General features: G+C 34.1%; 2 protein-coding genes across 2 annotated transcripts; one reads left to right on the forward strand and one right to left on the reverse strand.

Annotated features, from left to right (window-relative positions):
* Nucleotides 1-2,439: 2,439 nt before the first annotated feature.
* On the forward strand, nucleotides 2,440-12,774 carry LOC110718214 (nicotinate phosphoribosyltransferase 2-like). The gene is made up of 15 exons (XM_021897023.1): nucleotides 2,440-2,591; nucleotides 2,961-3,108; nucleotides 4,906-5,025; nucleotides 5,124-5,258; nucleotides 5,356-5,417; nucleotides 5,856-5,931; nucleotides 6,871-6,972; nucleotides 7,800-7,916; nucleotides 8,954-9,012; nucleotides 9,813-9,987; nucleotides 10,788-10,922; nucleotides 11,005-11,103; nucleotides 11,673-11,781; nucleotides 12,027-12,139; nucleotides 12,226-12,774. Exons 1-15 carry the CDS (start codon nucleotides 2,440-2,442, stop codon nucleotides 12,301-12,303), a joined length of 1,680 nt encoding a protein of 559 aa, XP_021752715.1. The 3' UTR covers nucleotides 12,304-12,774.
* A 123-nt stretch (nucleotides 12,775-12,897) lies between these two features.
* On the reverse strand, nucleotides 12,898-25,845 carry LOC110718213 (DNA polymerase alpha catalytic subunit-like). Its single transcript, XM_021897022.1, has 32 exons — nucleotides 25,570-25,845; nucleotides 23,982-25,136; nucleotides 23,649-23,819; nucleotides 23,472-23,555; nucleotides 23,273-23,347; nucleotides 23,000-23,064; nucleotides 22,130-22,220; nucleotides 21,862-22,050; nucleotides 21,118-21,281; nucleotides 20,901-21,015; nucleotides 19,760-19,939; nucleotides 19,566-19,679; nucleotides 18,989-19,108; nucleotides 18,590-18,895; nucleotides 18,404-18,496; nucleotides 17,254-17,372; nucleotides 17,061-17,133; nucleotides 16,918-16,974; nucleotides 16,716-16,808; nucleotides 16,023-16,145; nucleotides 15,847-15,944; nucleotides 15,646-15,691; nucleotides 15,246-15,359; nucleotides 15,058-15,141; nucleotides 14,839-14,952; nucleotides 14,662-14,751; nucleotides 14,492-14,568; nucleotides 13,986-14,205; nucleotides 13,757-13,810; nucleotides 13,560-13,679; nucleotides 13,401-13,475; nucleotides 12,898-13,331 (listed from the first exon to the last, which is right to left on the reverse strand). The coding sequence occupies exons 1-32, from the start codon at nucleotides 25,828-25,830 to the stop codon at nucleotides 13,185-13,187; spliced, it is 4,887 nt and encodes a 1,628-aa protein (XP_021752714.1). The 5' UTR covers nucleotides 25,831-25,845; the 3' UTR covers nucleotides 12,898-13,184.
* Between the last annotated feature and the right edge of the window lie 809 nt (nucleotides 25,846-26,654).

Consider the following 26,654-nt stretch of genomic DNA (forward strand, 5'->3'; position numbering starts at 1 on the left):
AACTTGCGAAAAGTTGAAAAATGAAATGTTATTATATTGGGGGGGGGGGGGTCTTGGCTTATACGGAGTGCTTGTTTAGACGGATTTCTAGTTACTTTACTTTCCAATAAAAAATAAAATAAATCTTCAATCTTAATACTTCTTTTGTATCTATTTATTTAGAACAAGTCTAATTTTCACGCTTGCTAATGCACAATTCAAGTTTTCAACCATTAATACCTTTAATTGATAGCAAGTACTACAAAAAAAATATATTTTAAAAGTATCATTATAATGAATCTTAAAAAAAATTCTTATACATATATTGAACAACAATGATAATTAGAGTAGAATTTGTAAAAGATGCTAAAAAAGGAAAGCATAAATAAAAACGAATAAATTAATTGTTTCGTATTAAAATTTTACACAATCACAAATAAAATAAGACTTTTTCACCTGATTTTTGTTAAATAGAAATTATATTTTCTAAAAATAAAATTATTATTTTTGAACTCAATTTAATTTTACTGAAATTAATTGATTTTGCTAAACTTAATTTTTTAACCGATTATTTTTACTGATTATTCGCTATTATTATTCGCTTTAAGTTATTGATTTTTGCAGATTAAAATTGATTTTTTACTAAATTGAACTTACTATTACTGAACTTATAATTACAAAACTGAATGACCCTTTTTTCTTCAACGTATTTTTGGCAAACATATTATTTTTTAACTAAATGAAATTGTTTTTGTTGAACTGAGTTTATTGTACCAAATTAATTTATTTTTACTAATTATCTATTATATTTGTTCTTTGGAGTTACCGATTTATTTTGATTAATTATTACTTTTACTAAGTAAAGTTGTATTTACTAAATTTAAAAAAATTTATTCATCAATTGAAAATAATTTAATATTATTTTTCTAAGGTGAAGAGAACAGAGCCTTAATTTTGCTGAATTACCTTATTTTTACTATACTGAACTTATTTTAACTGTATTTGATTTATTTAGTTAACTAAGTAAATTGAATTTTTTATTTTTTATTTTATTTTTGTTTTTGAAACCAAGTAAGATGAATTTTAGTTCAATATAAATAATTTATTTTTGTTTAAGATAAATTATTTTTGCTGAACTTAACTTATTTTATTGAACTTAATTTATTTTTATTCATTATTATTTGTAAGTTGAAGAGAACATAAACTTAATTAATTTTTATAATAGAAACAAATATTTATAAAAGGAAGTTTACCATAACAAAATGAACCAAAATCAACTATAATCTCTTTTGATTCAATACTATGACAGCTTGCATTAAGTGATCCATTGTTGATTTAAATCTTCTCAGCTTTTGTAATCTCTGTAATGGTGACGTGTTATTTATTCAACCAATAATAATGATGCACGTATCAATTAGAACAAGAAACAAATTCTTACAAAAGGAAGTGTATCATTACAAAATGAACATTATCAATGAAAATCTCTTGTAATCTTGAATTTAGACAGCCTGTGACAATTTAGAGAACCACTAAATGAAAAAACTTGCGTGAAACTGGTTCATAATAATATTATTGTGGACTTGAGGCTTATATGCACGCAACTGACATTATATTGAATATAGTGACCCTAATTTGATCATAGTAACCTTATTTTTAACATAGTAACCTTTATTAAAAAATTTGTAACCTTTACTATGATTGTGAAAACATTAAGTACGACGTCATGTTGAACATAGTGACCTTAATTCTAACATAATGATATTTATTATTCATATTGACCAGTATACAAGAAATTTCATTAAAAAAAAAACATAAACTAACCTCTTATAGCATATAGCCTTTATCATTCCAAAATGACTTTTATTTCAACATAATAACCCTTATTGTAATATAGTGACCTTTTTTTTTATTAATAAAACAGTCATAGTGTCTCTAATGTTAGTGGTTCACAATAAATTAATGTAAACCAGATTCATTTAAAAATTTGTAACTACGAAATACGTAAAATTACGATAAAATCGTTGACGTGATGACATCTTTCATTCAAAAACATTTAAACCTTGTAATCTCCATAACCATAGTGTGTCACCTATACACCACAGAACCAGAACGTGTCACGTATACACTAAAACCATCAGAGTCAAAATTTTGACCAGTACTACTAGTAAGTTACATCCTCCCTCGGTCCCTCCATTAGACCCTGCCCCCAAATTTAAGGTTATTAACGGTCTTTGCAAACGAGAATCTCACCCTCCCCCCAATTCTAACGCCACCCACCTTCTCTCTCTTCCTCTGACTCTCTATCCTATATATCTCAAATACGTCATATTCTAGTCTACAATTTTCTTGTTTTCCAATCAATCCTATCCAATTTCACTTTCACTTCTCTAATCCTATAAATACCGAATTAAGAACCCTAGAAATTCAATTAGGAATTTTAACAATATCAAAAAATAAAAAATGGAGCTGAAGAGTGAAAATGGTTCTACTGAGAAATCGTCGGAAATTCCACCTCCGACGAATCCAATGGTTACGCCGATTCTTACAGATCTTTATCAGTTAACTATGGCGTATGCTTATTGGAAAGCTGGCAAACACAATGAACGTGCTGTGTTAGTTTCACTTTACCTTCTTTTATTTTTTAATTCGTTTTTAAATCTTGTTTTTATTATTTTAGTTCAATAATTCTCATTTTAATCATCAATTCTGGAGTGTTTTTGTTAAAATTATCGACTGATTGAAATAATATGCAGGACAATTATTCGAGAAGGACTGAGTTAATGATCATTTTTACTGAAAGTACATTGCTGTATAATTGTAAAAATTTATGATTGAATTGTTATGTTATGAAATTGATGAATTAAATTATTGTTCTGCGTTTTTATGCTGTTGATGAGAATTAATTAATTCAGTTTAAGTTGCATGGAATGATGATGAATTTATATTGAACCTTTTTTTTGTTTTTTTACTTTGAATTGTAGGTTCGATTTGTTTTACCGAAAGAGTCCTTTTCATGGCGAGTTTACTGTATTTGCTGGTTTAGAAGAATGCATAAGATTCATCGCGAATTTTAAGTTTACGGAAGAGCATATCGCTTTTGTCCGAGAAGCCTTGCCTGGTACATGCGAGGTAATTGTAACACTTATTACTTTTTTTCATTCACTGCTATGATATGATTTTCACTGTTAGGAGTTCGGTTGATCGAGTCGAGTAGAAATGTACTCTTTTAATTTTACTACGAGTATTTACTTTTATTTGAAACTCGAAACAGTTGTGTTCTTACTTTCATATAGAGGTTTGTTTAATTATAAATGAGGCGTGCTCGAGCTTGTTCATGAATTTTAATTACATTCTGAAAAAAGTTTTAAACTTTCATCAATTGAAGTTATTTTTATAAAGTGATGGAAAAATGGAGGGAGAAATATTTGTAAAACATTAAAATCATAGATTGGCATATTAAGTATAGAGGTCTGGTTATTTACAATCAGATAAGCTTGAGTTTGTTCTCGAATTCTAATTAGATCATGAAATAATTTGTAGTTATTTTGTAGAAAATGTGACGGAAAAATGGTGGGAGAAATATTTGCGGAACATTAAAATCACAGATTGGCATATTAAGTACTCCGTATGAAATTTTGGTGGATTTTAACTGCATAAAGACAACATACATTAAATGTAACGTGCTATATAACGACTTAATTACCGTTGGAATTGTCTATTCTAGTTGTTCGTGAAGATATACTAGAGGAGTAAAATGGGGTTTGATTAGTTCAAGTGGCTTATTTACTTAATAGATTAGCTTTCGCTGAGTGTGTTCTTGGACATAATGGTTCATTATAGTTCTGTGCATGTTAGTTAAATGTATTTTTCAGATATTCCCTTGTGCATATGATAACCTTTTTTTTTTTTTTTTTTTTTTTTTTTTTGGCGGGGTCATACCGTAAGAAGAATAATGAAGTTATGCGGTTCTTGTTTCAGTTAGTTAGTTTGACATACGCGATTATTATATCTTTAGTTTGCTCTAGGTTGACCTGTATGGCTAGCAAACAATGTACATTTTATGTGATTTCGATTGAGTGTACTTTGACCATCTCAAACCTCACAAATGAAATTGTCTCTTGGTTTGAAGTGTATACAAAAAAGTATTAGTTCTCATGGGAAGTGTTTTGCTGGAACCTAGTCAAGTTAACACTTCCTTGTGGTGTGCATAGGTGGATTTTTTGTGGGATCAAAATTCAGGTTTAGAAGTTAAGACTGACAGCATTGACCTCACATAGTCACATTCATCTATTTTCTAGGTCGTAATTCTAGTTCAAAGTAAATTTGTTAGACAGAACCGTATGCAGTAACACTTTTGTGAGAAAGAGCCTTTATAAAAAAAAGTGGGAAATGAGGTTGTTCTATGTTGTAATTTGGAAAATTGAGGTAGGGAAGTACGAAATGGAGGGAAATCTGGGAAAAAGATTGGAAAAAATATTTTTTGTCCTATTTCACTACTAAGTAACGATAAAAGGTCCTTTTGCAACATTTTTCCAAGATTGCTACTTTTTCATAAAAGTTATACCATAAAAGGTGTTTTCTCTCATATTTTCCATAGTTTAATAAGGATTTTTCTAACGATCAAGACTTGAGTGCAAAAAGAGTTATAGCTGTTAGTTATGGAAAAACAATGGAGAAACTTTTTACATGATGTATGAACTTATTTTGTAATTGTTCGATTGGTCTTCTTGTTTCCCTCCCGTATCTTCAGTCCTCAGTCTTTATGATCTTCCCTCTTGGTATGCCTGTTTTTATGCATATCTTGGTATATTTAGGCCATATCCTTAATTTATCAGCCTTTGTTTTTAAAGCATGAGTGTTTTTATTTAACATATATTTCTTGTTGTATATCTTGTAAGTTGCTCATCTTCTGTTTTGATCCTTCAGGAGGGGTTTTTGGATTATCTTCGACAGCTGGATTGTTCCGAAGTTGAAGTCTATGCTATTCCGGAGGGGTCAATCGTTTTTCCAAGGGTACCCCTGTTAAGGGTGGAAGGACCAGTTGGCGTAAGTTGTAATCATTCTTTTGTTGTCTATTTCTTGGCCTTTAGCACCATATTTTTCTTGGAGCTTCTTAATTGAGCATAGTGCTTCTATTTTATCAGGTGGCCCAACTGCTAGAAACAACTCTTGTCAACCTTGTCAACTTTGCGTCATTGGTGGCTACCAATGCTGCAAGGCACCGGATTGTAGCTGGAAATTCCAAATTACTACTTGAGTTTGGTCTTAGAAGGGCGCAGGTCTTACTTTTGTGTATCTTGATATCAGTAATGCTTTTATAATTTAACTCTTTTTCTTGCCCATATTAAATCTAAAATCTGTGTTACTGCACTATAGGGCCCTGATGGAGGAATTAGTGCATCAAAATATTGCTATATGGGTGGCTTTGACGCAACAAGGTAAACTCTGTAAATGGCAGATTTTTGAGTTTCTAATTGATGTATGCTTCTCAATTGCATGTCCATGTTCATGGGCATAGTAAGAGATTTCAAAAATATGGAAGGCCTAGTATACAACTGTTTCTGTCTCAGGTTTTTAGCATGCCTTGGATACAACTGAAATTTGGTGGCACAGTTTATCTGGTCAAATAGATTTTATATTAACTATTAAAAAAAGGAACAGAGTTAAATTTACTTTTAATTAGAGAGGATAGAATTCTCAGGTTACAGCTCTCTAGCATTTGGTGATTTTGTCGAATCACTATCATTGCTTCCTTGCTTGGCTAATTGTAACACATCTTTTTTATTTTTTTTGATAAAAATTTTGCTTTTAAAAATAGTTGCATATTTGGGCTGTGTGTGTGTCAACTAAACTACTTTTCTGACTCTTTCGTACAGCAATGTTGCAGCTGGAAAATTGTTTGGAATCCCGCTCAAGGGAACACATTCACATGCCTTTGTTAGCTCATTTATGGTGAGAGATGCGCCTAATATTTTCATCTTTACACTTCTTCATACTTTATCTTTTATAAATCTATATAGTACACTATGTAATATACACTTTATTAATTGGACCCTTCAATTAACCTCAAGTACCAATGTCAGACCCTCGACTCTTCAACGTGATACACCTGGGAAATTACCTGTATGAGTACCTGAGTCCGAGTACATAGGATAGATGCAATGTAAATGGTGAAATTTAAAAGATGAGATAGGTGATATCATGCCATATTTGCACTCTTACCCTTTCAAATGAAAATTGTTCTGTTACTGAAGTTGTTTGGGAAGCTTAAGAAATGTAAACGAGGGATTATTGGAGTTGATCTCATAAAAACTTGGTATTGCAAAGGAATATGGTAAAAATTCACAAAAAATAAATGCTGCCTTTAATCCAGTCATTTAACACATTGCATATGGGCCTGGAATCTACTGGTTCATGTAGCTTCATCTGATTTAGATAGGCATCTCAAAGATTAACTAAATTATTCTGGAGGTGACATGTCAAGAAATTTACAGTCATCCCATTCACATAACTTAGGTTACATGCTATAGAACTTGTTAGTAGCATTTACAAATTCCAAATACTATATTATATAAGGGTTTTTCCTAAAGGGTGCTCCAGATGAGGGGTTAATTTAAAAAAGAACCTTGTCTTCATGTAACCTTAGAAAGTGCTTGTGGACTCCGACATGGTCTATTTTCAGTTTCTGCTTCTTTAGATACTATGTAAACAAGGAAATCAGTTGATGTGATAAGAGCTGCAAAGTTTATCTGGAAACAGTGTATCATTTACTATACCAAGGGCATCTGATTGTTTCTGTTCGATTGCGCTCTCTCTCTCTCTCTCTCTGTTTGACACTGGCCAAAAATGATGAAAAATGTTCTGCTTCTGACTTAATATTTTGATATGCAGAGTCCTGACGAAATTGTGGAGAAATCGCTCAAAAGTGCTGATGGCTCAACTTCTTGTGAGGATTTTGTCAATCTGGTTCAGACATGGTTAAACAAAATTCAGGTTCTTGCGTTTAGCCTCCCCAAAGTGTGTTATATTGTCCTAATAACCATAGGTTTTTATTTTTTTATTTTTTATTTTTTAAATTGCCTCTTTCTGTATGATATTTTGACATTCACAGTAATTAGTAAGAATTTCATTTGCAAAAGTATAACCCAACACTGTATAATCAAAATGGCAGTTTCAGGGATAGGATGGGTATGATAGCTCTAGCTTGGATTAGCAATCTTCTGTTTGAATTTTCTTCTTGTCATATTGTAGACTTTGTATTGTCTGAAAAGTTTTAAAATATGTGTTCTTTTGTTTGATTACTGCTGTTTTAATAGTGGCAAGATAATTATATATAAACTGACCTCAAATTTCTCAATTGAGGCACCAGAATAAGAAGATGACCTATATATTTGTCCCAACACTCCCACCCCAATCAAAAAAGGAAAAAGAGAGAGGAAGATTATATCAAATAAACTAGTATTAACCAAAGGGAAAAGCCCCCTTTTCACTGCTTAAACTTTGCCATGCTCTCAAATATGTTACTTGGCGAACAGTCATGAGCACTTCCAACTTCCAAGTCATCCTTATTGCTTTGTGAACATGCTTGTAATGGTTTTTATTAGTTCAAGATGAAATGAAGTTGCAGAAATGGGTAGGGAATATACGATGATCTTACTGATCAATTGAATAACTTTGGGCCGTATAAATGTCCAGATCAAGTGATGGCTGGTTAGATGGTTTCATCCTCCATTTATGAGTTGACCTTTTGTGTCTTATGTTGTCAACTTTATCTCTATAAGACATAGTACTTACATTAACTTCTCTGCTTGCTTTTTCAGAGGACGAAATTTTTGACTGGTGGCTTTGGTGATACCAATTTAAGCGAGTTAGCTGCCTTTACCTCCTATGCCCTGGCATTCCCTGATAATTTTTTGGCCCTAGTGGACACATACGATGTAAGTGTTACTAATTCTTACTGTGATAGGTTCCAGAGCATAAATCTTTATCTGTATCCTTAAGAAAGATTAAACTCTTTACTTTTTATATGACCATATGAGCTTTTCAATTCTTGCATACCTGTGTAGTGATTTAGTATTATCTTGCTTTCTTCATAGTTTTACTCTAATAAATAATTACTGATAGAAAGTAAACTTTGCGGCAAAGTGGTCATTATCCTCTTCCTTATGTCACAAACCACACTATATTTTTTATCATTAGGTTTTTTTCCCTACTTTTTTAGAATTTAATCTAGGCTCATAGTCAATAAAGATTCTTTTTTGCTGCCCTCATGTCTCTTCTTCATTATTAGAATGAATCTGGGGGGAAAAAATGTAAACTTCTCTACATTGTCTGTCTTTTGTGATCTGGATTTAAGTTTTGTGAAATTTAGATTTGATCTAATGCTTTAAGTAGTCAGCAATAAAACATGCTTAGCCCATACAATTCATTACTGTGACAGATTTTTATTTTTTTTGGGCAGTTTTCAACTCTAGGTTATTTCACTCTTTGCAGCCAAATATGCCTGTTTGGAGGCTCTTTTGGTTGATAGCAGTAGCTACTTTGATGGTCAAATATTCATATAGCAATTCTTCAAAGGATTAGTTTTGTTTCGATCTCGCCCGAAAGTCGATATGTTTTATCTTTATTATATCAAAATCTTTAAAATTCTACTCTGCTTAACTGCGCTTTCATTTGTGCATATCTGTTCAATGTTAAGATAGGTAGAGGAGTATTCTTTTATTCTGTTCTCAAATTCTCTTGGCCCTGAATCTTAAGTACTTGAAACGTTTATCATGTAGTTTAGATATTTATACAGGAAAGGGACTTGTGATGTTACTTTCTTTATTTACAATACATGTGTTACTTTGTTATTCAAAGTTGGAGGTTGTGTACCCTATCTCTGATATTCTCTTTACTTACCATAGCCATCACTATTGTTTATTTATCACTATATCATGGAACTCATTGATTGGTGACACTAATTTTTTACCAGGTTCTAAGGAGCGGTATTCCAAACTTCTGTGCAGTCGCTTTGGCTCTCAGAGATTTAGGGTATGGAAGATTTATGAATACATGATTTAGTTGATAAACTTTTCTGATCATACTTTTCCATCATTCCATCTACATGAGAGTGCATTATCTTAGTGTAAAATAAACAATTGCATTTTGCAAACGAAGATGGTCTATTATCAGAGTCTAATGATGCTGATACAATACAGATTAAATTGGCCAACTTGATTTAATGTATAGTGGTTGCTGTGACTGATGATGAGTGTTTCCTTGTAAATAATTGCTAAAGATTGGACAAATGGATTGTGGCAACAAAAATTCGTCGTACTTCCCATAAGACAAATATGAATTGCAGTAGGAATAGGATCATTATTATAATAATAAAACAAAATATTCTGTACTACCCTTGAGAGTTGATAAAATATATTTCCATATAAAAAAGGGATCATAATACTATAATACACTCAGGATTTTCTGTATTCCCCTATATACTTGATAATTACCTATGATATATAAGACACGTTTGGAGCTTTTAAAAAGAAATTTTTTTAAATTTTAGGGAACCATAACATCACAGTGGTAACTTTTATATTATACTTTTTTGGCGCATTATTCTATGCTTTTTCTGCATTCAGTTCTATGCTTGGTTGATTAGGATGATACATCCTTTACTTGAGGAAGATTTGAGAGCTATTGTGCTCTCGGATATCAGAATCATTTCTTAAAAGTGAATACGTAACAACCTGTCTCCTCTGTTTGTAGAGACCTTGAGTATATGACGTGTTGATTGTTGAAAACTAAGATTGTTTCCTCAACATCATTATCCATGATATGGTTTTCAGGTACAAGGCCATGGGCATTAGATTGGACTCTGGTGACCTGGCATATTTGTCTTGTGAGGCTCGTAAGTTTTTTCAGGTGATTGAGAAAGAATTTGGAGTACCAGATTTTGGAAAGATGAGTATTACTGCTAGCAACGATCTCAATGAGGAAACCTTGGATCATTTGAATAAACAGGTGATTACAAATATTACTGTTTTACTGCATATTATTTCATGCCTGCTGCTGCTATTTAGTGTTGCTAAAATTTCAAGTAAATTTATAGCTCTTGAAACAGGAATTACTCTTGAAGTGCATATGAATCTATACCAAAAATTGTTCCATAGGGAAGAGAAGATTTGAAAATATATTAATTAACCCCTTGGTGTAGATTATTTCACAAATTTTTATTGAACATCCAAATACAAAATTAGGACAATTTTATACCGGACAGAGTTGGTCTTGGAAAAAAACTTGCAGCGATATATATGTTCTGTGCTACATTCTATTAGTTCTTGCTCAAATAGCTCTTTTTTTAATTATCCTAATCTGAGAAACATATAATGTGATTTACGTTATCTTGGCCTCTCAAGTCTCTGCTGTTGCAGAAGTAGCTTTTAATGCATTCCACCGTCTTAGGGTGCTATAAGGTAGGAACCTCACTGAGGGTACAGGGTCCTATAATCTTCAGGTACATTTGCCATAGCCTCTTTTGAATCTTCCTAACTTCTTTCTGCTTCTTAGAATGTGTCAGGCCTGCTTGCAATTTCTATGGGTGATTGAATACCTCATTATTGATTTTTAGAGTCCTTTGAAAACCTTCCTTACCCTGTAATTAAAAAAGGGCATACAGGTTTTTAGCCTTCTTCCTATTAAAAGTTGTTAAAGTCATCTCTTCACAAAGCTATTGCTTTGTATTATTTGTCTAGCACTGAAAACACTGCAATATTTACTCTTTTTTCCTTATGTTTTTAATTGGATCAATTTCGCATAGACAGGGTCATCAAGTTGATGCATTTGGAATAGGAACCTATCTTGTTACATGCTACGCTCAAGCTGCATTAGGTTGTGTCTTCAAGCTTGTTGAGATTAATAACCAGCCCCGTATGAAGTTATCTGAAGATGTTTCCAAGGTAGGTTTGTGCTTTCTACTAATTTTGGGGTTGAAATTTTGTTTTTAGAGGCTTTGTAATTCTTTTTATATGTATTATCTAGGTATCCATTCCTTGTAAAAAACAATGTTACAGATTGTACGGGAAAGAAGGATACCCGTTAGTAGATTTGATGATAGGAGAAATTGAACCTGCTCCAAAGGTATGAAGTGACTGATAAGCAACCAAATCTCTCTCTTAATATCTACCCCCCCCCCCCCCTCTCCCTCTCTCTCTCTCTCTCTCTCTGTGATGCTCTCTATCTGATTAGATCTGTTTATTGCTTTCAGCGTTAGCTCTTAACTTTTATTAAATGAGCTAACCTAGTAGCTTTACCTTTTAACATTCCAAAAGAAAAGTTGGACAGCCCCACCCCCTCAGGTAAATGAATAATAGTAATGGATATTGGGATATTTTTTTTGTTTAACTATGCATGTAACTTGAAGTTGATGACCTAATACTCAAGGAACAATTTATTGATGCATCACCTTCACGTCCTTCAGTCTTCTGCTCTGCTAACCTTTGGTTTTTGAAAGCATTATAAAACTTGCTGATTATGCCATTTTTTTATTAGAAACATTGAGATCTTATTGAGTCAGCCTTTAGATGGCTTTTCCCTCGCCACTACGTAGCTTTTTATGGAGTGGAAGAACTTAAAAATATGTGAAAGCTTCTCCAATTTTAATGTATACCCTGAGTGAGAAGTAATCAAATCTGTGTTTTGGCTGACAGGTGGGAGAGAGAATTCTCTGCCGTCATCCATTTAATGAGTCCAAAAGAGCTTATGTAGTGCCCCAGCGAGTCGAGGAGCTATTGAAATGTTACTGGAGAGGTAGCTCAGGTGAGCTTCCAGTCTGTTCCTCTTCATCATATGTGCAATCATTTGTGATCCATCTGAACTAAGTGTTCCTTTGCTACACATAGCATTACTATAATTCAAGAACAATGACTGCATATGCATGAAGGAAATGCTCATATTTTCTCATGGATCACATGATAGTACTTTTAACTGTATCCAGAGAGTGAGCTTCATTGTGCCAACATTAGTAGCCTGAAAGTATTTTAAATGATATTTGTTTCATGCAGCTAAAATGAGAGAAGATATGTTACCTCTGAAGGACATCAGAGATCGGTGCATAAGGCAGCTGGAGAAAATGCGCCCTGACCACATGAGGAGATTGAATCCTACTCCATACAAGGTAGCCTTGACATCCTTTATTTTCTTGTATGATTTGAGAGTTCATTGACGGTTATAATATTCTGATGTTTGTGCTTTTGGATGCAGGTGAGTGTAAGTGCAAAGCTGTATGACTTCATTCATTTCTTATGGCTAAATGAAGCACCTGTTGGTGAATTACAATGAAGTTGCTTCAAGGCTAGGTGAAATTATGCATCGTGGTACAGAAGACAGAGTAGCAATCATTTAAAAATTAGGAGTATTGTGCCAAATGCAAAGAAACTCATAATTCATGTGTACATTTTAAGTTATAGTTGCTTTTCACGGATAGTTTTGCCAACTATTTAAATATTATCTTTCAGTTAAATTTATAGTTTACATTCTTCCCTCATATTTTTAGGTTGTTGCTAGAAATTTTGTTTTCTTTAGTATTTTTTCAGATTTAGAGTAATAATATTATTGGTCTTTCTAACCAATTGAGCAATATACCTTCAGGAAATTGTATTATAGCACAGCAGCTTAAGGCTTGCAGCTACTTACATAGAGTTGAGACTTGAAGCTTAACTGGTATATCAATTTAGTTGTCTATATGCAGCATTCCAGATCTTTGTAGGAGTCATAATGGTCATCGAATTTCTACCTATAAGTTTATGTAAACATTGAGCATCTCTTAGAAATTTGTTACTCAGTATTAAACTTTCTTTGAACATGTTTTGCTTGTATCAAGCTTTAATCTCTTAGCAATTTATACCCATTGCTTAGGAAAAAACTATTTAGATGTCAATACATAATCTTTCACCAGTAGTGTATTTCAAAATGCTTCAATCTCTAAATTTTGTTCATAATGCTACATTAGTGAATTCTACAGCTTGGTGATCCGATGGAATAATTATGAATTACCGTATACAGTTTATGTTATTTCTTCTGTGACATGAGATGCTAAAGTATCCCAATATACCTCTTTTCTAAAGTGTTGCAAGTCACTAAAATGACATGCCTATACAAGATATTTACAAGATCTGAATTGACAAGATTTAGATAAATAAGTAGGCATACAGCCTTTAGCTTCAGAGCGTGACAAAGAGGTCATTCAGCTGCACCCATCCAAAAGCACAGCGATCTCGTAACTTCTGAGCAGCAATAGCCGCTGAGTCAACTAAGGGTCGTTTTCTATTAAGCTCCTTTTCAAAGGGTGGTCTTGCAGCACCGTCAATCTGCAGGTTCCCAAGTAAATGAGTAAACTCAGTTTAAAAAGCAGAAAGAACAGTAAACAATGGACATACCTTCTCGATGCAACGAACAGTATCCAGTATATGGCAGAAATACGTGAGCTGTTTATATAAATCAACTTCTGAAAACTGTTGATAAAGATGAATGCATTAGTGAGAAAGCCAGAAAGTTGTATCTGATATTTTAGTTCACAGTACAAGACTGGTTAATACCTTTCTTACTAGTCGGCCATTACATTGAGGATAGTTTGGACAAACAGTTCCCCTCTCAGAATCACCTATCACCCGCAAGTTTAAGCTACGAGTTGTATACTTGCAAGTTTCATCATCACACTATAAGAAACAAAACTTTCAGATAGATCACAAAACCTATTATTCCATATGTAGAAATGACCTAGAGGTGTATTTACCGTCATTAAACCCCTGTAGTATTTTGAGATGAACCCATCTGCTTGCCTCTTCACCTGGAAATGTCAGAAGATCATTTCAATAACTATTGTTTTGGAAAGGTCTTTGGCAAACCACTAGAATCAGCATACACTGGGATCAAGCCAAGTATATAGCTAAGCCCGCACAATACATTTTTGCACACTCTTTAAATCTAGCAAATGTTAAGTTAGGCTAGAAAGTTCGACCCACCTGGTTGGCAATCATTGCTGGAGATATTTGACCAACATCCCCTTCCTCAGGACACTTGGGGCATCGCAACCTGTGGCAGATTTTGCTAGTGGATTTTTCTGGCTGTGCTTCATTGGGCTTTTCTGCGACAGATTTACATAGGGAACTAAAGACACTTGGGCAGTCAAAAGAGCCAGAGCAGCTAGGGCAAGACAATACTAAAGGTTCACAGCCCTGATATCTGCAGAAGACATCAAGACAATCAATTTACTAATCCATCAGATCAGTAATACATTACTCTAGAAAGAAAACTGATTAATGGTCCCAATGAAGTCCTGAGTAATTGATGTTGAGGTAACAATGGAACTACATGCTCAAACAGTACCATAAGTGAATCTTACTGCTATTTCAAAAACAATAGTTCAGCAGCCTCCAATTTCAATAAACTGTGAAACAATGCGAAAGTCTAACAAATATTCAGCATTATTAAAACTAAAAATAGAGGCCAAGTGATCACAATTGTTTACCTATCTTCATCATCAACAGAACTTAAAAGTGATCCTGAAGGATCATTGCCGGTGCTGAGGTCAGATTTACTTTGAAACTGAACACATAAATTGAAAGTCAGTAACATGGAGCAAATAAGGGCATTGCACTATAGCAGCAAAAGCAGTTAGCAGTCTACGTAGGCTATCACCTTAGCTGAATCAAGCCCCAGGCAGTCAGCTAGACGTGCAGGGTCCGTACCCTGAATTGATGCACATAAACGTGAAACCACTGGATGAATCTGCAAAGACAAACTTAATGCTTCAAATCTGATGAAGACTGAAAAGACAATGTTTTACATAGAGGTGAAAAAATCAAAAAAAGAAACCTGTTGGGATAAGTAATAATTGATGTCAATCATCCATGTCAAATTTTCTGTTTTCAATTCATCAGGATGTCTAGCTCGCTGAGCAATACCACCAGGTGTCCCTGAAGTAGTACCCTGTCAAAACAAAGATACAGATGCAATTAGCTAGCATCCATAGTGTACTAAAGCCCAAAGCGCTTAATGTTCTTCAATTCAATAACTAATGTAAATTAAACAGACCTGCTCACAGCATATAATATATGGAACTGTGTCCCCTGAGGAACAACCAGCAGTATAACCATTATGTTTCAATCTCAGTGCCACCTATTAAAACATAAACAGTCAGGATGGCAATACTATTCCGTATATTGTACATGAATATTTCATCACTAAAGGAAAGACATGAGCTAGATGTCTACAATAATCACCTGAACATGTGGTTGATTTTTCGCATCAGGATAAGCTTCAGGTTGTTTAGTCAATGACTTTGTGATTATATATTTTTCAAGAGGTACTTCTCCTTTCCTCATTTCCTCTTGCACCTGTTGGGACCCATAAGAGCTTAGATTTTCACTACTTGACTACTTGTTTTCCTATATACTGTCATATTGACAAAGGACCTAATATTACAACCTAACTTGAATCTCCATTAATTTGAGAGGAATAGAACTATTGAGTTTTTAAAAGTAAACATTGAATTTCTGCTGCCTTAATCATTAGAGAGATTTAAATTATGTCAGTGCAGCAGTGAATCTGGAAAATCAATTTCTAATTTCCTATTTTCGTTATTTAAACACTGGCCAACAAAAATTTAGGTCTTTCTATTACCTTCATAAGATAACTATGTATCGACTCCACAACATCCTCACATGATCTGCAAGGAAGGAAAAGCATAATTTAGGCTGACACCTTAAAACTATATAAAGGTGCAATCACTTTGTTTTTTGCTATTAGAATAATATAATATCAAAAATCAGAAGGGAAAAAAATAAAAGGAATCCTTGACGCAAGATAGAAGCACAACTATACCCTCCAGAAAGTATCTGACTCAAGCAGTAGTCCCCAACTTCCTTTGACAACAAGCTCCAATCACGACGCACCATGTCAAGGCCCTTCCGTTCAATTACCTATAACAAACATTTAAATTTACATTAGATACTTGAAGCAGCCTCACTTCATATCTTCAAGAAGGTTACTAAAGATACCTCATACGGTTTCCCATCCCTGAATTGCAATTTGACAGCCGCATACTTTTTCTTCTTAAGGAGCAGCATCCTCTTGTACAACCCATCCAGATCAATTTCCAAACACCTATATTTCTTATTAACCTGAAAGAAAACGGAATACATCAGACTCGGCAACAAAACTGAAAAGAAGAGTAATAAGCAGGAAGCAGCAGTTCAAAGCAGCACATATTGCTGCCTTTCAGAAGCTCACTTCAGTAGGCATATTTTCCTGTCAGTGCATATAGAAATTAGATAACAACGGTCCAGGGAAGGAAATGGAAGAGGAAGAGAGGATAAACACCGGGATGGAGAGGAGAGGAGCGGAGGAGAGAATAGCAGAGGAGAAGAGAGAATGGACTGGTTTAGAAAGAGAAGAAAAATTGAATAGATCCCTCCAATTCTTTTTTTTTTTCCCCTTCAATCCTAAATTTATATCCAACCAAATGAATTATGTCACTCAGTCAAATATACTGTAAAACAGTGAATTTGAAACACCACAAAGAAAATCACTCTCTTAGGAGAAAACACATCTCCAATGAAAAGAGTAAAATCAGTATGGCTAATCCATTTGATGAATGCTGCAACACATATTCCAACGTAAAACAAATAAATCCTGTTCATTTTATGGAATATCAATAAGCAAACCACTAATTCTTAGAGAATTCATGTCACCTCTTGGATGACTTTTCCAGCAATGGCTTTGGCCTTTGCTATATCATCAAGCCCACTATATATCATGATTGAATCTGTATCACCGTAGATAACCTGCCAAAGATGAAACAATCTATCAGATATGACGTGAGACGTGTCATATAGACATCTAGTGATAGAATTGCTATAAGAATAAAACAATGAGCAAAATTAAAGGTCTTGCCTCCAAGTTCAGCGTGTTCTGCACAAGATCAACAGTACTTTGCAAAATCTCTCTTCCCTACATAGAAATTGTAGCATTGTCAATGGATATTTAGAGAACATATTGTAAAGCAGCTTCTGCAATACGATTAAAGAACATCTTACCTGCAACGTTATAAGTTCTGCAAGGGGCTTTGCATAAAATCTTGAGTTTGAAAAACCCAGGCATCCATACATACTGCATAAGATATAATGCAAGAATAACAAATACATTCATTAATGTAACTTAAAAGGAAAATTTACATAAAGCTTCACAGTTTAAAAATGACTATAAAAATAATCAACAAGAAATATCAACCTGTTTGCTGTGAGCTTAAGGGCTTGCTGCTGTATGTCGAACTGTTGGGCCTTGAGGCCAGATGCTGTCTTCAGCCAAGACTTCACCAGTCTTCTCCTTTCGACCAAGTTTTTAAGCAACTTTTATAGAAACAAATGATGAAAATACTTATGTTAAAACAGTGTGCAGAGTGGGGAATAGCCAAGACAAGCTATTATCTTGTAATGAAAATGTCAAAGTAAGGCACTAAAGACCAACAGAAGTTTGGGTATTGTGCATCTGTTGGTGGGGTTCAATGTCCACAAAATAATTTTGCACCAAAAAGTGTGGTAGATTTTTATCCATTGTTAAACCATGCCATCCTGCAAACCAATAAGGTGTAGAAAATGGAGTTCACTCGCTTCTGGATGTGCAGAGTTTAATTTAATTTGATGTCAAACTTCTAACTGATAAGTCAGCAAGCAAGGCAGGAGTAAGACTAGCAACAGCTACTCCATCTCAGTTCCCTGTTGGTCATTAGGTACTTCCAAGGTATAATGTTGAAACAGCATACCTTCTTATTTACGGTTAGTAATTGGAAAAAAAAATTAATAATAAATAAATCATTCATTATCTATTTGCATAAGCCTTTGATGATAACAAACTCATATAAATGTCCTTCGTCCATTACTATGTTACAGTTAAGATTTTAGTAGTCCATAATTGTATTTGATTTAAATTTTAATGTGGCAACTCAAATTTAAGTATAAAACAAGATCACTTGTTCATTTCTACTATTAGAATGCAATTGTGCAAGCTTTTTGCCAAGGTATCTGTTAGTAATGCCTGAAAGTGGGAAATTTAATAGCAACTTAACAACAATCGAGATCTTAGCAGTCAGCTCAAGCTTTTATAGGTTTAAGTCAATTGCTTTTCTCTTTGAAAAACAGTGCCATTTAATACTTTTTTAGTTTATTAAAAGTTGATTATTTGCTATGTAGCCTCACAAAAATATTGGATGTTGATCCCGCAAGCTATATGTTTGCATCAGTGACACAACGTTATTTTTTCTTTGCTGTAATAACCAAGGCATCACCAAGGCCCAATAACTAGTTTAACATTTATAAATACAAGAGATGAAAAGAAAATAAATAGAAGAGAGAGCTTCAATTAACATAGAAAAAATATATACCTCAGGTAGCACTCCTGTTTTCTCACAAGATGGTATGCGTGGAACTGAGCCATCAGAGTATCTTTCAACTGTCGTAAAACATATATTGTACTCCTGAAAAAATCCAAAAAAAGATCCATTTAACAATTTTTCTCATCAGAAAAGCATTGCTTCGTATGAGATAGCACTAATGGAGAGATACAAAACCTGAATGATAGAAGGATAAAGACTATTGAAGTCCAAAAGTAACACATATTTGTCATATAAACCTCTTTTGGGATCCAAAACCAATCCACCTGCATAAGCAGGACCTTTCTTGCCCTTCCCATGATCTTCATGCAAAGGCTCATTCTCATTGTTTGATTTATCCAAATCTAAGTCATCACCATTTTCTATTTTACGCTTTGTCAATTTATTTTCCTTAGCATAAGATGAATATTTGTCGGGAACAATATAGTTCTTTTCATGAAATGCATGCAACAGAAGATATTCTACACGTTGCGCTCTAGCTCCCTGAAAACAGATGAATAATACACAATCAGTATTTCAAGTGTAAAAAGGACACTCAGAAATATACAGTGTTTATGAAGTCATCTAGGCACTAACTTGTAGAGTCTTTCCCCAAAGGTTGCCACTGATATTAGTCAACTGACGTGTAAGTGGAAGTATGTTCAAATGGAACATCAGTTCCATAGACAACCATGCATCTGTCTCATTACATTCAATCTGGAAATACAAACCTATGTTAGGCATGAGCATGATTATAAACATGTCACCTTGGAGCATATATAACTCAATAAAAGGAATAAATAGTTCCATAAATTATCACAAATATAATAATTCATTATTAACAATTATGATTCACATTTCTGGTGCTTGGACGTGCAATTTCACTCTAATTGAATTTAACCACCAAAAAGTCTATTGATAGCGAGCAGTACATTCTCTTTGACAAGATTTGCAAAATTTATACTCCTGTTTTTTTTTTTTTTTGAGTGCCCAATCACTATATAGTAAGGATTAAAACAATAAAATTCGTTTGCATAATATAGAATAAAGTGGAAGTGGGTGCATCATTTACTGCAAAATGGAAAGTGGATAAAACCAAAAAAAAAGACAGAGTATGTGTGCATTGTTAAGATTCAAGACAGCACGAATGAAAGCAAAGACGGTCATAACATACAAGATCCATAAGTGATTCAGTTCTTTGATACATGCTGGAAATCTCTTTTGGTGCAATCTCCTTCCGGTCTTTGTTCAGCTGTGTCTTTGCTAGCTGGGTCAAAGAGTAGCTAACCTACAAAACAAATCCTCAGTTGTAAAGTCAAAACACACTAGTAATATGTCCTTGTACATGCTGACATCCAGATATTATACCTCCTTTAAAAGATCTCGGGAGCACAGATATGTGTCACACAACAGACGACCAGCAATACAAGACATTATTCCTGGACTTGCTCCTGATCCAAAAATGGTGCTTCCTTTAGTCAACTTGGGCATTGTAGCTCTTTTGAGGCGACCTATTTTAGACCACATGCTGCTTGGTAATCTGCATGCCTGCAGGGGCTCAGACATGGCAGCCAGGTTACAACATAAAACTGATAGTAATACAGCCTTGAAAATTAGAATGCTTCAGGAAATCAAGACTTCTACTACATATCCAAATTGGTATCTTTCTGGACACTTCTATGCATGAAATTTTAAAATAGTAATGCAAATTTTTTACACTATATTTCTTATCATCAGTCACTTAAAATACATGTACACTCTATTACTTGCCAATTTAAAATATCAATGCAGTAACTAACACCTCCTTCATTTGTGTGCAATACCTTAAACTGGCAATTAAATTAGAATGGCAAGGGTAATTGTTAGAGATACAAGATATTAGAGATATTGAATATATAGCAGATTAACATCAATATATTTTCCAATATCTCTAATATCTCGTATATCTAACGGTGATCCATGATTTCCATCACCACATTCAAATTTAGCAATAATCTTTCAGTGCACCTACACTTTGTAATTTAATATAGGTGATAAAGAAAATTTTTAAACAGGCGCCTATATTGTCGATCCTAAAAAAAAATGGCCTTCAATATGCTTACTAGTCTCCAACACCCAAAAAAAAAAATTAAAAACTTATAAAAGCATGCATATTCTAATCCACAAAATTGGGAAGAATAATTAGTCCTCGAGTCAAAGAGCTTGACATCAATCACACAAGATCCTCAAAAAAACATAACGTAAGCTAGTTATAAGGCATTTCCCTCAATGATTCGATGATTTGTTTCCTTCCAAATACACCACTTATTTGTAAAACTTGTACTATCTTACCAAGTGGCAGCAACAGAATTCCTCTCCATCTAGGTGCACAACCTAATACTCAACAGACCTAGGTTCTATGTACATGATATCATAACCAACGCAACAACGGCGAGGAAAAAAAATCCTCCAAAAAAACCAGTAGCCAGAATGAAACTGATTTCATATAGGTATTTGCTACTGTACCCACCTGAGCTCTATGAAGGAGAACATCTAGATCAAATCCAGAAATATTATGGCCCACAAGAAAATCACTGTCCAACTTGTACATTTCAGTCATCAGACAGCTCAACAAAGCTCTTTCGCTGTGAGATATAACAAAATCAACAAATTAGACACGTTTGGAGACTAGCAATAACAGATATAATGAAACTTTTAACAAAATATAAGTTCAAAAAGAGACGTACCTGGTTTCCAAAACAAGTATGGTGCTTCCGGCCTTTGTATTCTTTTCTGCAACTTCTTTTTGGAATTTCATTGGCCAGATATCTCCACCAAGTTTCCTCACAACAGTAAAATGATTAAGCACACCAGGTCTCTTCCACTCTGAAGCCAGCATAGGAGTATCAATCTGGAGATCGAAAGAGAGCTTAGTGAAGCATTCTGATGACTACTGCAGAAAGACTTAACTATATGTGCTTTCAAAAGAAAAAAGCCATCCAATAGACTGCATATTGCAAGTTGAAAGTAAGATTGAGTCTCACACAAACAATTCCTACCTCTTGATTCTTCCAATTCCTTTTCCTCTCTTGTTAGTTTAATTTTATAGGAACGTGGAAAACTTAATTGTTATCTTTGTAAACTGAGTGAATTCATTCATGTGAATATAGTAGCTTCTTGAAATCCTTCATTTCCCCCCACAAGGTGGATTACATAAAGGGTTCTGGTTTGAGCTTCTAATATGGACCAGTGGGGATAAAAGACTATCGAGAATTGAGGGATATTTCAATAAAGAGACACGATTAATTTGAAAGAACAAGGAGCTCAATAATTTATGCTGGTTTGGCTAATAGCATATCTAGATTAGGGCGTAATTAACATCTAGAGAAATTGAAAGCAAAAAAAAAAAATGTATATATAGAGGGGGCAAAAGATAGAGATAACAGTACTATAAAACTCCTGCCCATGAATAAAAACCATCTCAAGCATACCTTTGCTTTACTACATGAGATAATAGATGCTGAAACAATTTCATTCACATTTTGTTTCTCATTGATAATTGTTTTCAAACTGATTGCTGTTACAATCACCGGAGGAATCACTGCAGTGTTCTTGGTGGAAGCTGACTCTTTGATGTCCTCTGGACATTCAATAGCTATCTCAAATTTGCACCAGCTCACCTGCACAAAATCACCTCTTAGATATTGAACCCATGTATACACATGTTAACATTGAAATGTACAGAGTTGCAAATCTCACCCGTTGATGAGAAGGACAGCTACTGAATTTAGACACTGACAACCATGATGGTCCTTTTATCTTCCTCTTGACAAGAAAGAGTTCCAGAGCACTGCCAATGAGTTATCATTCCACTATTACTTGCATATAATTTTAGAAAGAAATCCACCTCATATTAAAGTTTAAAAAAAGAATCAAATCATCAGATTAAGGATAATAACTTGGACAAGACTATCAATGATGGTGACTAGACTAGCTATGATCAAGAAGTACCAACTAAAAGATTTAAGCCAAGGGATTTATAAGAGTTTCTCACATATTGCATGTAAAATTGTAAACCATTGTACTTAAAGTATGCAATGGCATGGTAAAGGATGAAAACTGATCATCATCGAAATCAGAGCTAAAAGGATCGATAAATCTTTTATCTAAGGAGCTCATTTCAATTCTCATGTGTGCGAGATGGCAACTTTCACTGGGTAACAGCTATTGAAGAGCTGCAAAAATTTTAAAAGTGCACACAGAATTATTTTTTTTCTTCACACCAGCACAGTTTTAGTCAGCCTCATGTAGCAATAAACTTGGGATGCAATATCCATTCATGAAATCCATTAGAAAAACTATCAACACTAGATGTAGTTCTAGATGATCGGTGTGTAAGCACTGCAAAGCTAAACAAGCAATAAGTATCCATGACAAACAAAAGAGTTAAGGAAAAGGGACAAGCATTGAGCTCATCGCAATACAATTCTTCGCAATCCACATTATAAGACATCCTACTGTAAAATTTCTCATAGAAGATGGCAATGTTTGGTCAAACACAATGAAGTTTATCATAAAACAATAATGGGGTATCATTTGTGAAAAGAAGAATTACTGCTTGCTACTTGCCTTGAGTTAGACCCTAGCAAAGTACAGAAGGTATCTCCCTTGAGATCTGGTTGGAGTGGAGGGTCCTGCAATGAAAGAACATTCATTAATAAATTCCTACAGATGGAGAACAGTCAATATATTATTCAAAAAGTTCAAAACGTACCCTAAAAGGAATAATGTTATTCGAAAGGTAGCTATAATTAGGTCATCTAAAGTCTTAACTTTTGCTAATAAGTGTTTAGGCCTTCACAAAGATATTAGTCATAAAGTTAGAAACATAAAGCAAATTACCTTAAATGGATAGTTGATCTCAAGCACATAGTTCTCCCCATGAGGTATGTCAACACGCTCAAATGCATAACTCCTCTATAACAAGTTCCCACATAACACATGTAAGCAATTATAAAAATATAAACCAATACAGTTATGGAAATTGTATGCTCAAAAACAATCATTACAGAAATTAAAATGTCGGATAATTATTCCACACCTTAACAGGCGCCATGCTAAAAGTTGAAACATTGAGGTTTACCAAATGTTTTGCCATTTCAGCTTTCAAACCAGATGCCACTTCCTAGTATAGATATGAAAAATTAGACGGCCAATATAAAATATAAGAGAGATAGATGTGAGGCTTAAAATCATAGCACAAGGAGAATTGACTAACATGAAGCTTGGCACAAAGTTCTGCAGCTGTAATCTTCTTATCAGCGAAATCCTTCTCCAACTTCATGACTTCCTCATTATGAAAAACAGAAGCACTAGGAATAGCATACAAACACCTCTGCATATTCTTTACAACAACACAGCAGCTCTGATATGCATTACCAGCTTTAACCTAGCAAGATTGTATAGTATTATATTAATCAGCTAACCAGTAGCACAAACCCATAATTATAAGAGGTAACTTGTAACATTTGATATGATTAACAGCCATCCAAAAAGAACAAATGCATATATTGTTAGATATATAAAGAGAGAAAACCATACAGTAACTTACTTTACCAAATAGATAGACTGTGCCAGCATTAGTATTATATAACTCCTCATATGCATCCAGGATATAGAAAGGCAATGATCCATCAGTCTCCAAGACAAACTCTGATTTCTCCTCAGATTCTGGAATTGAACTTGTTTTAACAGGATCACAACCAGCCCCATTTCTTTCTCGGGTGCCATTGATTGCTTGCCATTCAGCTGCTGCACTGAAAGTCTGAACCTTCTCCTCCTTAATCTTCGCATTAAACGAAAAAACCTTCTGATCCTCCTTCAAAGCTGGCTCAATCTTACCGTCAATTGCATTTGACAATTTCTCTTCCTTTTCACCTCTGCTAAGAAAATCACCCTCAAATTGCTTCAATTCATCTGAATTCTCCTCCTCTACGACTGATTTATCATCAGTTACCCTATCTTTTGTAGCTAAATCTGGAGACAAAGGCCTATGATCATCTTCAACCTTCCCAAGAACGTCACTAACTACTGGTTTCTCCGCCTTCATCTTACCAATCCCATTCACACCTAACCCTAACCCTAGATTCTTTGATTGAGGTCTTCTCCGGCGCTCTCTATCCCCATCATCAGGAGCAAACTCCGCAATCACATCATCAACAACACTATCACACGACAACATCCCTTTCCCTTTCTCCTCATTCCTCTTCTTAAACACCGAAGTAGTAAACATCGAAGAAATCCGTTGTTTCCCCATCAAAGCAGCAGCACTAGAGAGAGCATTTGCAGCAGCAGAAGGCTTCTTCTCCTTCTCCTTCTCCATCTTCTCCTTCTTCTTACGCTTCAATTTCTCACCATCTTCACCATCAAATTCCTCATCAGATGAAAAAGGAATTCCAGCTTTAGTCCAATCCTCCTCCTCACCATCATCAATGTAACCATCTCCAACATCACCAACAACAAAATCACTGAACTCCTCTCGACGTTTAGCAACTATAGTCTTGTATTCATCTTCATCGACAGTGTCATAGATGGGAGCATCCATCTTTATATCATACGAAGGGCGGTTTTCGCCATTGCGCAGGGCTTTCAGGCGTTCTAGGGCTTGCGCTCTGGCGCTAGCCACACCATTTGCTCCTCGGCTTCGCCGTCTTCCCGCCATTGTTGGCTGATCATCTTCCTCCATGTCTTTATTGCTCCAAATAAGCTACATAAATTACAGTACTATAAATAATTTGCGATACATACACTCATTTTACTCATTCACATTAATCTGAAAAAAAAGCTACTCAGCAATCAATAAATTATCAATCAATATCATACAAACAACTTATTACGACTTACTAAACTACCGCATTCATACTTCTCATGTGAATTTCAACTCCAAAAAAAATCTATGTTAATTTCATCAACAACTTTTCATCCAAAATTTAAATAAAATTGATAAACAAGTAGTCCTTTTACAAAATCATAAATACGGCAAAAATTATACACAAATCAAATTATAATAGTAGATTTGTGAGTTATAATTTTGTTTATAATCATCAGTTTTTGGAGTTGAGGATTGGGAGAACGAAATCAGAAATTTAAGATTAAAATTAAAAATTAAAAAAAAAAATGAAGAAGGATTGCAGACTTACAGTCAGTGAAGTGTGAAATGGCGGCGGACTTCGGAGTTTCCGGCGAATCAACGGCGAGCTTTGAAGTTTCCGGCGAAATGGCAGAACGATGATATGGAGAAGGAGGAGAGAGAAAATGAAGAGTGTTCTGCTAGGGTGACCGCCAAAAAATCCGGGTCTAGGTTTTGGGGTTCTGTTCTGATTTTTGGGTTTAAAATTAAAAGTATGCCAAAAGGAAAAAAATGTTAGGCGGGAACTTTGAGAGTTTTGGCGCCAAACCATTTTTTTAAGATAATGTAGATTAGTAGATATAACAAGATTTACATAGTAGTTCGTATTAAGCTTGTAGTCCAATTTTATCAGGTAAATATGGATCGGCCCAGCCCAACTACTTTAATTCGGTCTTAATAAGCAATTGGTCTAAGCTCTGCACCCTTGTGCACTTATTCAAGCTGCAACACCAGCTTACAAACCCAATTTCAAACGTGCCCCATTAAAAAAAGCCCCAAACCAAAACGAGCCCACCCAAAAAACTGAACATATCTTTAAAATGCAGCCCATCTAATTGTCATTTATACAAAATCGCCACTCTCAAACTTAAATTTCTGAAATTTAGTACTTCTCTCTTTGATTTTCTCTCTTTTAAAATCAAACACAATTCACTCTCTCTCTTCCAAAACAACCATGGATATTTGAGATGAGATGAAAATCAAACGGATTATCCCAAAAAAGTAATTTTATGTAAATTTCACTTAATTCTGTTTGAATTTTATATAAATATCACTTAATTTGTTTTAATATTGTTCGATACTCTATTGTTCGAAATTTTTATTGGAATTGTTAAAAAATTTAGTGAAATCAAACGGATACCTTATGTTCATAAAATGTTTTGAAATGTTCATAATATTATTATTTGTTTTTCATATGACAAATATTCTTAATGTTCATAAAACGTTCTCATTTGGTTTGTTTTGTCTGTTTATGCTTATGTTCATATTTTGAATATTTATGTTCACTTTCTGAAATGCATATGTTCATATTTTTTTTATATATATTCACTTTCATTCTTAAATGTTTATGTTCATATTTTGAATCCTTTCGCACTA

The sequence above is a fragment of the Chenopodium quinoa genome, unplaced genomic scaffold (assembly GCF_001683475.1).
Source record: "Chenopodium quinoa cultivar QQ74 unplaced genomic scaffold, ASM168347v1, whole genome shotgun sequence".
NCBI classification, from domain to species: Eukaryota; Viridiplantae; Streptophyta; class Magnoliopsida; order Caryophyllales; family Amaranthaceae; genus Chenopodium; species Chenopodium quinoa.